At 39.3% G+C, this 12,319-nt stretch overlaps 1 protein-coding gene across 2 annotated transcripts in view; it reads right to left on the reverse strand.

Moving 5' to 3' along the window:
• LOC118703683 (S-adenosyl-L-methionine-dependent tRNA 4-demethylwyosine synthase TYW1) overlaps positions 1–12,319 on the reverse strand; it is a 105,521-nt gene that overhangs the window by 85,578 nt on the left and 7,624 nt on the right. For both annotated transcript variants that reach the window (XM_045571230.1, XM_045571228.1), the window contains exons 4-7: positions 11,243–11,344; positions 9,296–9,490; positions 8,099–8,386; positions 5,242–5,361 (exon numbers count right to left, since the gene is read on the reverse strand). In XM_045571230.1, coding sequence (XP_045427186.1) covers positions 5,242–5,361; positions 8,099–8,386; positions 9,296–9,490; positions 11,243–11,344 — 705 coding nt within the window. The remainder of the gene's footprint in view (positions 1–5,241; positions 5,362–8,098; positions 8,387–9,295; positions 9,491–11,242; positions 11,345–12,319) is intronic.

The following is a 12,319-nucleotide window of genomic DNA, read 5'->3' on the forward strand; positions in this document are numbered from 1 at the left end:
ATTCAATCACAGCTACCCAGCTATATCATTAACATCTTCACCAACCAATCAGAGCAATCCATTCTGACAGTATTTTGTGAGCCAATTAAACAGTGAGAATTTGGAGTCTTCATTTGCATGAGGACAGACCAAGCAGAAACCAGAAGCAGGGACTTCTCTCTACATAAGTCAGTTCCTCTCTGATTCTGGTAGCACACTTTCCCTTTCTCCCCCAAGACTAAAGACTACGTTTCCCCACTGGAGCAAAAACGCCAAAGACATCTTACAGGACCAGAGAGGGCAGACCAAGGCAGAGCAGAATGGGCTAAAGCAGAGGTGTCAGAAAGAGACCTCCCCTGAGGGCCACCTCACAGCTGTGCTGTTCCATACTTATGCTGTTCATAATTGAGTGGTATCATGATTGATCTGTTTGCATTGAATAAAGTTTCCTTCTTCACTACACTCCAAATTGGGGGTTCCTGTTGGTGTTGAATTGGTGCCGAAGACCATTGGTAGACAATCTTCATAAAAACTTGAAAAGGCAGCTGCTATTATTTGGTCCCACTTTAGAGATGAGAAAACTGAAGCACAGAAAATGAAATAACTCGCCAAGAGACCACAAGCTAAGACAGTGTAACTCCATTAAAGTAGTATTATTCAAAAAGAGGTCTTATAATAGGAGTACTTTGGCCCTAGAGCACATGTGTCAAACACAAGGCCCGCGGGCCAAATCCGTCCCGCCAGGCCTTGCAATGTGGCCCGCACCGCGCTGTCATCACTGCATTCCGCTGCATTTCCATCACAATGACAGTTTATGACTGTTCAGTAAACCATTTGGCCCGCGATTTAGGCTGGATTTTAGATTTTGGCCCCTTCTCTAATTGAGTTCAACACCCCTACCCTAGAGCTTCAAGTACTAGAGCTTCCTCTATAGTAACAACTCAGGAAATTTAGTGTAATACATAACAATGATCGGCTGAAAGAGCTCAGGAATAAGTGAGAATGATCCCCAAAGAAAGCAGTAATAACATCCATCACTGAGTTTACTGTACTACGTCTAACATATAATAAAAACACAAGACATATTTGGAAACTCTGCCATAACCAAACAATAATGTAAAACAAAAATGAGTGGCTTATTTTCAAATCATAATGAAATTGGAAAAATACATATATTTTATCCAAAATCTAATGGTTTTATAAAAGATTTTTTTTTTTAGTCACTTGAAATGTCATAAACCAACTTCTTTTTTTAAAATATATATTTTATTAATTTCAGAGGAAGGGAAAGAGAGAAATAAAAATATTAATGATGGCCGAAGCCGGTGTGGCTCAGTGGTAGAGCATCGGTCTGCGGACTGAAAGGTCCCAGGTTCGATTCCGATCGAGGGCATGTACATTGGTTGCAGGCACATTCCTGGTAGGGGGTGTGCAAGAGGCAGCTGGTTGATGTTTCTCTCTCATCGACGTTTTTAGCTCTCTATCTCTCTCCCTTCCACTCTGTAAAAAATCAATAAAATATATTTTAGAAAAATATATATTAATGATGACAGAGACTCACTGATCGGCTGCCTCCTGTATGCCCCACACAGGGAAGCCCGCAACCTGGGTATGTGCCCTGACCGGCATCCATGACCTCCTGGTTCATAGGTCAAAGCTCAACCACTGAACCATGACAGCCGGGCTAAATCAACTTCTTAAAGTTCACAAATTTCAAAATCACTTCATTTCACACAATACTTTACAAGGCTATCCAAATTTTTCTGTAGTACTTTTCTTCAGTGCCCTCTAATGGACATAAGATAAATAAGCAAAGAAAAAGTGAAATAAGCCAGTGAGTGAAAGAAAAATACCACATGATCTAATTCATTTATAGATAATAAAGAACATTATAAACTGATGAACAAAAATAGATAGAGAGGCAGAGAAGCATCAAACAGACTGTCAAATGACAGTGGGAAAGCTGGGGAGGTTTGGGGGGAGGTAAGAGATCAATCAAAGGACTTGTATGCATGCATATAAGCGTAACCAATGGACGCAAGACACTAGGAGGGGGATGAGGGCATGTGCCAGGGAGTAGGGGAGGTTGGGGGAAGTCAGTTGGGGAGGGCGGGGGAGGAAGAAGACATATTGTATTACTATTTGTAATATCTTAAACAATAAAAAAATGAACCCACATATTATTCCAAACTTTTAGTGTATACTTGAAATTGGTTGAGATTAGATCTTAAGTGTTCTCAAGACACACACAAAAAGGTAACTATGAGGTGATGAATGTGTTAATTTGATTGCAGCAATCATTTCACAGTGAACATATATCATCACATAATAATCTTATCAAAAATCATGCTGAACAACCTAAATATATACATTTTTTGTCAATTATACCTCAATAGAGTTGGGGGGGGGGGGAACTATTCCAAGTTCTTCATTCACTACAAATAAAGCTTTATATATTTTCTAAATCTTGTGGGGAAATCCAGAAATCTATCTATATCAGTTATCTCATGCACTGAAATCTATTCTGTCTTAAGACAGTTTTACCACTGAAAATTACTGAGTTTTTTAATCAAGGGCCATAAAATTATACATTTGTTTTGATCTAGTATATCAACTTTGAAAAAATATAACCTAAGAAAATATTAACATGTTTTTAAAAGTAAAGATGATCTAGACCCATGCTAGTTATAACAGTAGAAAACCTCAAATAGACTAATCTACTCTAGAAAAACATATACTACCTTGTTTTCCCGAAAATAAGACGGTGTCTTATATTAATTTTTGTTCCTAAAGATGCACTAGGTCTTATTTTCAGGGGATGTCTTATTTTTCCATGCGCTAGGTCTTATTTTCGGAGGATGTCTTATTTTCGGGGAAACACGGTAGTAACCCAAGTTAAAATGTCTAAGCAAACTTACTTCTCATTCTAACATCTGTCAGACTTTTAGATATTTAACGCATTTTCATATTAATGATATAGATACACCTTATGTTTCACAACTGCACAACAATATTGTATTTTGTGGATATACCATGCTTTCTTCAATATCCGACAGTTGTTTGGTATATATGCTGTGAGGCATACCCTTGTCCAGTTACTGCTTTGCATTTGTGAAGATTTATCTTCAAGGCAAATACATACAACTGGGCCTGCTGGATTGATCATGGGTAAATGTGTGCACATTTGGTCAAGAATGCCAGAGGGCACTCCAAACATGTTATATAATTCTGGACCCCCTTTGGCAAAGTGTGAGCGCCTATTTCCCAGAGCCTTCACCAATTGTATGTGCTGCCCAATTTTTGAATTTTTGTTATTTTGGTAGGTGAGAAATGTAGGTCACTGCAGTTTTAATTTGAGCACTTTTTTCATATGTCTTTAAGTCTATTTATAGAGCTTTTTCTGAGACCTATTCATTTTTTTGCCATTTTTTCTATTAGGTCTAGGTCGTCTTTTTTTTAATTCAAATATTTTCCCTCACTTTATCATTTGTCTTTTGATTTTGTTTGTAAATCTTTATAAAACTCACTGGTAAATTCAATCTTTCATAACTTCTGGATTTTGAATCAGATTGAAAACCTTTCTCTAAGTTAAAAAATAGTGCATCAATTTCTACTATTTATATATTTCTTCAACATTTAGATCTCTGACCAATTAGAGTCAAATACCTGTACGTGAAGTATGTATAAGTACAGAGCCAGTTTCTTCTTTTCACAACTAGTATCCAGTTGTCAACATCATTTATTTTTAAAATATATTTTCACACTAGGGAAAAGAGATGTCACCTTTCTCATATACGCAATTTCTGTATATACCTGGGTCTATTCCTAGAATTTTACTGTTCCCTTGGTCGGTCTGTCTCATCAGGAGCTAGTACCAGAAGTCTTGGAGTAAGACTCAATATCTGATAGATCTGGCCTTTCTCATTAATACTTTCCCCACAAGGTTCTCCTAGCTGTTCTTGCATGTTTATTTTTCCATATGAATCAACCAGTGTATTTCCAGGAAAAAAAATTATTGAAATTTTTAATGAATTGCATCACCTCTGTATTAACTTAAAAGAACTGACATCTTTGCGGTACTGAGTCATCATACCCAAAAACAAGATGTCTTCCCACTTGTTCAGGGCACTGCCATATCTTTCAGAAATGTTTTAAAGTTTTCCTCACATAGAATTAGGATATATTTTTTTAACGTATTTCTATGTAGTCATTTATTTATTTTTTTTAATGTATTTTATTGATTTTTTACAGAGAGGAAGGGAGAGAGAGAGCTAGAAACGTTGATGAAAGAGAAACATCGACCAGCTGCCTCCTGCACACCCCCCACTGGGGATGTGCCCGCAACCAATGTACATGCCCCTGACTGGAATCAAACCTGGGACCCTTCAGTCCGCAGACCGACGCTCTACCACTGAGCCAAACCGGTTTCGGCAGTCATTTATTTTTTTGTGGTCTTTCCTTCCGTGACAAGTTCTAACTGGTTATTGTTTGGAAATACAAAATCTTTTTTACTTTTTACCTATGATATCCTGCTACCTTATTAAATCTCTTCATTTGAGTTTGCATTACTTTTATGATTAATTTTCTTGGATTTTTCCATAGTTTTACTTATTTTGTTTCTAAAACTTATGCACTTGATACATTTTTAGTTTAGAATATTCTCATTTCCCAAAACTCACACATAAATTGAGATTTTATGTTTTTATATAATTGTATATTTTATGTTATTTCAATTTTAGATCACTGGAATCTGCCCAAATTCCTACATTCTCGCATTTGTTGAGTCACTGAGACAATGACAACTCACACTAACATTTCCTAGATTCTTAGGGCTTCCACCCCATGGATCTCAACACCTGCAGACTGAGCCACCATCATCCCTAAACCCAACATGCTCAGTCCGTAAAACAGGAAGGCAACTATACACAAGAGCTCCACTTGAAATCCTAACACTAATCAGTCTTACCATGCAGTCATCCTGTCACCTTCAGCTACACAATGAATGAAGTCCCCCCCAGCCTTTCCTCAGTCCTTATCCTAAAAATCTTCTGCCTATCCTACTACAAATTCATTTTCACAGGGCCAAGAGGGAAGACTTTCACAGAGTTCATGTAAAAGTACAAAGAAGTATAAAACTCTCAAGACAGGAGGCAAATAAATAAAACTGTCTAATTATCATATGATCTCAGGTGGACTAATACAGAATGTTAGATGTTAACTCACTGAGGGATCCCAGTTCACTATTTCCCAAAATTACACTACCTTTTCTTTCTTGACATGATTCATAATGTTGCCGAGGTCTTCAACATCAACCACAGAAGTTAGACTCTGGTCCTCAGTACCAGACTCTTCCTCACTGGAACTCTCAAACGGCTCTTCCTCCTGGAACACCAATGCTTTAGAAATATATTGCTCAAAGTAGCAAACCATCTACTCCCCCCTCCCAAATTCTGAGGCCACTAGATGGATATCAAATATTTTTGGCTAGAGATCAGCAAACTATGACCCTCAGGCCAAATCTAGCCAGCCTCTGGTCAAATCTAAAGGTGCCCATCATTTACATAGTAACTATGGATAGTCTCCTGAAACAATGGCAGAACTAATAGGTGCAAAAGAAACTACATGGGCCACAAATACATGTACATGAATGCCATAGCAGCCTTATTCACAATAGCCAAAAGGAAGAAATAATCAAAATGTCTATCAACAGATAAATGGATCAATAAAATGTGATATATACATACAATGAGATATTATTCAGCCATAAAAAGTAATGAAGTACTGATCCATGTATAACATGGATGAATCTCCAAAACATTATATTAACACATTAAGCACCCAGTCAGTCACTGGTGACTGACACTATACTTTCCGTCCGGAAGACAAAACAGGCTGGACACTTAACATGTTAAGTAAAAGAAGCCAGACAAAAAAAGGTCACATATTGTATTATTCCATTTGTATGAAATATCCAGAATAAGTAAGTCCATAAAGACAGAAAGCAAATTGGAGGTTGTCAGGGGTAGAGGGAAGGGAGGGAAGAGTGCCCGTTTCATGGTTTTCTTCTATTGAAACTTGATATAGGTTGCACAAAATTGTGACTATACTAAATACCACTGGATTATATACTTTAAAATGATAATTTTGTTGTGTGAATTTTACCTCAGTATTTTAAAAAGTTTTAAAATATATTCAAAGCAAATTGTAGGGGAAAATTAGCAAAAAGACTGACTAGAAAAAGAGAACAGAAAAAGGAAACAGCAGCTAAAAGACATAATAAAGAAAATATTTGTTTACTTCTCTTTGTTTAAACATAGGTGATTCCAGAGCATATTTATATATTTATTAGAGGCCCGGTGCATGAAAACTCACGCACTGGGGGAAAGGAGAGGTCCCCTCAGCTCAGCCTGCCCCCTCTCACAGTCCGGGGGCCCTCAGGGGATGTCCTACTAACTACTTAGGCCCGCTCCCCTCTGGCCTCTCTCTGCCGGAGGCAGCCAGCCCATCAGGGGAAGGAGCCGCTCCCATCACCCTAATGCTGCTGCCACTGCCGGCTGCCAGCCCTCCTCAACCCTCATACCCGAGACTTTGTCTGGAAGGACATCTGGAAGACATCTGGTCTAACTGGTCTAATTAGCATATTACCCTTTTATTAGTATAGATGGGAATGATCTAGTAGAGAGGAAAAGATGAACAATTCAGGAGAGAGAAATGCAATAACAAAGGAACCAAAGTCCTTGATTCCAAAGCATGCACAGAAATCGGTCTTTGAAAAACCCAGATATCTGTCTTCTGGGACAGAAAAGATGGTGAGGATTTGTAGATAAGGCAAAGGCTCTAAAAGAATTCTTTTCTAATGGCTCCATCTGAAAGCTGGAGGAAGCGGTAGGGAGAAAGAGGTATTAAACAGTCGTCTTGGATAGTGAGAAAGGGAACTTACAAGAGAATGCAGGAGATTGTTGGGAAGTTCTTAATTCATACTTGAATGTGTGGTCATAAATCTGTGGTCAAACAGCAAGCAGCAGGCACACAGCAGGTTTCACCATGGCTTGGAGTTCAGCCAATTGTGTTGTAAAATAGAGTGGAAGGCAAGGCAACTGAAGATGTTTATAAAAGAATAAGTATACAATCTAAATTGGGTAAGGACAGAAGTAAAAATGTATAGGATCAAAAGAATTTTAAGTAGGAGCACAGAAAGAGATTAGAGTTTGGGTGACAAGAACATGCAATTTCAGAGGTGACTATGGAAGTAAAAGGCCACGAGCAGGCCAGGTTGTTAGCTAAATTATCAACACGCATGACTAGGCACTAAGAATAATGATAGGAACAGTGTGGAGAGTAAGACAATGAGAGTCAGAATGTAAAGTTGTCACTGAATGACACCAGTGACAGATGGCCAACGCACAGCAGCTGTGATACAGCTAAAGACATGTCCTTCAATGAACTCGGTAGAATCTGAATAAAGAAGAAAGAGAAATGTTTAGAATGTAAGGGATGAAAGAGATGAATCTAGGATGACTTACAGCCTTTAAGTTAGAGTGACTAATAGTCATTGAATAAGAGCAGTCAGGAGTATGTGGTTTGATGATAAAAAAAGATAAGAGCTCAGGCCAGGAGATATTTAATTCCTCTGGGGCCCTGTTTCCTAACCTGCAAATTGTGGTAGAAACCTATTTGACTCTAGCAATGCAACCATTACAGAAGAGATACCAGAAAGCATCCAGCACAATACTCTCTAAAACCACCCTCTCTAAAATACCCCCAAATGGGTTTCAGATCTTCCTCCCAACCAGTAGCCAAATAAATAGTTTCTCAGGCCGAGACTGGTTTGGCTCAATGAATAGAGAGTCGGCTTGGGGACTGAAGGGTCCCGGGTTCGATTCCGGTCAAAGGCATGTACCTTGGTTGCGGGCATATCCCCAGCAGGGGGTGAGCAAGAGGCAGCTGATCGATGACACTCTCTCATCGATGTTTCTAGCTCTCTATCTCTCTCCCTTCCTCTCTGTACAAAATCAATAAAATATATATTTTTTTTTAAATAGTTTCTCAGTGCAGAGGTGAGGTTTAGCATCTCCAAACACAGGAGGAAAGCAGAGACATGGACACACAGGCTACACACCTCAGGGTCTCTCTGATGCAATCCATCCTGAGTATGAGATCCTAGCTCCATTTCCTCTGAGCTAGGCTGATTAGATTCACATTTGCCTTTCTTGCAATTGCCATCACAGGATTTCTTCTCTCCTTTACAAAGCACCTGGAGCTGGGAGATAAACTTGGTCTTCCAAGCTCTGAAGTCAGCTTCAATGCTGCCATGTTTGCTTTTAACAACATTGCAGTCACCCTCCCCTCGAGTCATCACGCGATGAGCACCGAGCATCCAGAGCCACTTATCAACATTCTTGCCAACCTGCAGGAAAAATGGATGAGCTAAAAACACAATATAAATCAGTCTGGAGTATCCTGTGGAACCCCTGTTGCTGCTGGGAAGAGGGAACTGCTTAGCCAACTGCTCCGGGCCCTTTGCCCCCAGCCATAACCCACAAGGGCACTAGGGCTGCAGTTAATACATTATAAGATTCTGCAAAAGGTTTTCTTTAATAAAGGGACAAACCTTCTTAGTAAACTAAGAGTTAATACATTAAAAATAATTGAAAACCACTATTCTAAATAATGTCAAAATAAAATAATTAGCAAAACAAATTTATTCCAAAATGTAATCAAGTCTATGGGGCAAAAGCCCATTTAATAACAATGTGCACATGGAATCCATTTAGCAAGACCCATAATTTCATAAACTCAGAAATTTATTGTAGTGCAATATGAAGCAATGAGGCTGAGGAACAGGGGCTATCAGGCACAGCTAAAAGTTTAAAAGCTTAACAGACTTCCTGAGTGGGAAGGCATTAAACAAAATACTTACACATCTGAATTTTATCACTCTTTGTCTAATTGCTTTGAAAATATGGAGTAAATATATCTTGATGTAATAATTCCATCCACAAGGTCCTACCTGGGGACAGAAGGCTGGACTCAAAGCCTACAAAGCCAGGCCCATAAGACACTCGATAATAGCTGGCATATTCATTTATTTTATTCAGTAAAAATGTAATCAATAAAAGCTTACTGAAAGCTTATATACCAGGATTGGATACAGATGTGTAGCAATTCCCAGATATAAAGAAATAACACAATAAGTACCAAAGTTTGTGGATTATTTCATATGCACATACATATGTGTATATATGTGTGTGTTAAATTTTGCTAACTAAGAGAATCTATCCTTATAATTCAGCATAGATATCTACCTTGCACCTACCTTGTTGAAGTGGCTCGCATAGACAGAATTTCCCAGGCCAAACACCGCATATCTCATACCCTTCAGGTAAGTTTTGCCAAATCGAAAATCATTGGATGCTTCCTCTAACCATTTGCAGAACCACTCTGCACTCTCAGTTGGTCGGCCATCGGTATATGTAGCAACCAGGAAGGCACAAACATTTTTACTAGTAACCTAACCAAGAAAGTAATTATTTCAGAAAAATATTCAAGAAGAAAAACTTTTAAGTGTTGACATTCCTATCATACTAATTTCTGAGGACAAAGGGTGCTTTCATAAACAATCTTTTTCAAAGGTGAAGGAAAACAAGGACACCTGTACAGGGAAGAAAACTCAGTCCCTCGCCAATATACCTCCTGCTGCCCTTCATCATTTACTCCATTCCATTTCTCAGACTCTCAATTCCAATCATATCCAATTTGTCATGTTGGAAACAAACTACACTGAGTGGCCAGATTATTATGATCTCTGAACGCATAATAATCTGACCACTCAGTCTATATCCTATATAAAAGAAGGCTAATAAGCAAATTGTCCCCTCAACCAGGAATTTGACCAGCAGGCAGGCCAGCCAACCACCCATGTCCTCTCCCCCTGGCCAGGCTGGCCAAACTCCCACCCCTGCACGAATTAATGCACTAGACCTCTAAAATACACACACACACACACACACACACACACACACACACAGAGTGGCCAGATTATGTATTCAGAAATCATAATAATCTGGCCACTCAGTGTATAAGTCAGTCAGAAAAATACACTAATATCTCTAAAAAGCTACCTGAAAATTAAAAGCAATAAAACTTTTAAACATAAACTTGGCACCGTCATCTACATGGGGAAACAAAACACGTGCTAGTTAAACTATTTCATCTGCTTGAATGTTTCTTGTAACAGTTCCAAGTCATAAAGTTACAAGTAACCCCTTATAATTATTATCAAATTTGCTAATAATTTTTCACAAACAATTTAGCACAGATTTGAGCTCACTCATTTGCATTACAGTGTTTTCTGGGGGGGAAAGCGGCGAAACAATGGGCAATTATAGTTAGAAGTTTACACACTAGGAAGGAGCTGGCAACCTCTTGCCTACAGGCCCAATCCAACTTGCTATCTGTTTTTGTCAATAAAGTTTTATTGGAACGCAGTCATGCTCATTTGTTATATACTGTCTATGGCTGCATGGCCCACAAAGCTGAAGATGTTTACTATCTAGCCCTCTATGGAAAAAGTTTGTCCACCCATGCTGTAAGTGCTTCTCTAACTCCAGCTCCTTCAGAATCATCTTGGGCACTTGTTAACACAGTTCCTGCAACCAGACTTTGGGTCAGCGGGACTGGGCTAGGATCTAACATGTCCCCCAGGCTGATACTGCTGGTTCAGGGCCACATTTTGAGAACAACTATTATCAGGCAAACTTCCCTAACTGGGTAGGACTAGAGGAGAGCGAGGGCATTTCTCAGATGAAGAAATTAAACTCTCACAGACATTAAATAATGTAGGAAGGTACACAACTAGCAAGAGATTTCTCTAACACTAAAGCCCATACTTCTGCTACCCAAGTGGCTTCTGACCTTTCGGTAGGCTTACACATGGCTCACATGCCTGGCACAGTGCCAGCAATAACAATCCTCCTTGATTATGAGATTCGAAGCAGGAGGGCTTTGGGAATTTGAAACCGCCCAGCTTCTCCACCTTACCCCCGCCCCAGTAGATTCTAACACACCAGAGGGACAGGCTCCACCCACTTCAGAATCTGCGTAGCACACCACACATTCAACACCTCTGCCTCACACTGAAAGCTCAACCAACTGAAATCTCTTAGAATGAAAATTAAATTTATTCTGCAGATTCTATTTATCTCAGAACACAGGTCAATAAAATGTGAGTTTTGACTGAGGAAAAAATGAAACAATTACCCACCTCTTCTACTAGATTATCATCTGGATCATATTCTTTCAGATTAATAATTGCCACGGGCAGATATAGGGAGGTAACAGCTTCAGCAAGAATTGTTGCAAATTCCTAATAGGGAAAAAAAATCAGTCTTCAGTAAGCTAAATAAACAAAATACTGTCTTCATTTACCACTGAAGCATTTCTTATGAAAAACATTTCCAGTGACTGACATTTGTCATCAAAAACACAAATACTGCCTGGCTGGTGTGGCTCAGTGGTTAAGCATGGATTTGAACTAGGAGGTCACAGTTCCATTCCCAGTTAGGGCACATGCCTGGGTTGGGAGCTCAATCCCCAGTGAGGAGAATGCAGGAGCCAACCAATCAACCATTCTCTCATTACTGATGTTTCTATCTCTCTCTCCCTTTCTCTTCCTCTCTCTAAAATGAATAAAAATATACCTTTTTTTTAATCTAGCCCTTTACAGAAAAAGTTTGCCAAACTCTATCTAGTAGAATTTAAAGCTCTAGAACACATGTGTCAAACACAAGGCCCGCGGGCCAAATCCGTCCCGCCAGGCCTTGCAATGTGGCCCGCACCGTGCTGTCATCACTGCACTCCGCTGCGTTTCCATCACAATGACAGTTTATGACTGTTCAGTAAACCATTTGGCCCGCGATTTAGGCTGGATTTTAGATTTTGGCCCCTTCTCTGATTGAGTTCGACACCCCTACTCTAGAAACAAGATCCCTTACAAAGCAAAGTGAATGCAAGAGAGAAAGACAGTCTCAAAGGCTATCTATGTACCCTGGGACACTCCTATCTTTACAGGCCAAGGAGATGGGGAGAAATCAACAAATAGTGAGGAAGACAGCCCCAACAAAGTAGGAGGAGAACCTAGAGAACAATGACCTAAAAGTTGAAGGAAGAAAGCACTTTAAGAAGAAAGAAGTGGTCAAGCAGCTAGTAGATCAAGTAAGATGAAGACTGAAAATTAATAAGCAAAATGGAAAACACAGGGAGCATGTTGGGGCATGCAAGCCTAACTGAAGTGCTTCAAGAAAAACAGGAGAAATTGGAGATCACAAACACAACACTTCCG

The sequence above is a fragment of the Pipistrellus kuhlii genome, unplaced genomic scaffold (assembly GCF_014108245.1).
Source record: "Pipistrellus kuhlii isolate mPipKuh1 unplaced genomic scaffold, mPipKuh1.p scaffold_m20_p_4, whole genome shotgun sequence".
Classification (NCBI taxonomy): Eukaryota; Metazoa; Chordata; class Mammalia; order Chiroptera; family Vespertilionidae; genus Pipistrellus; species Pipistrellus kuhlii.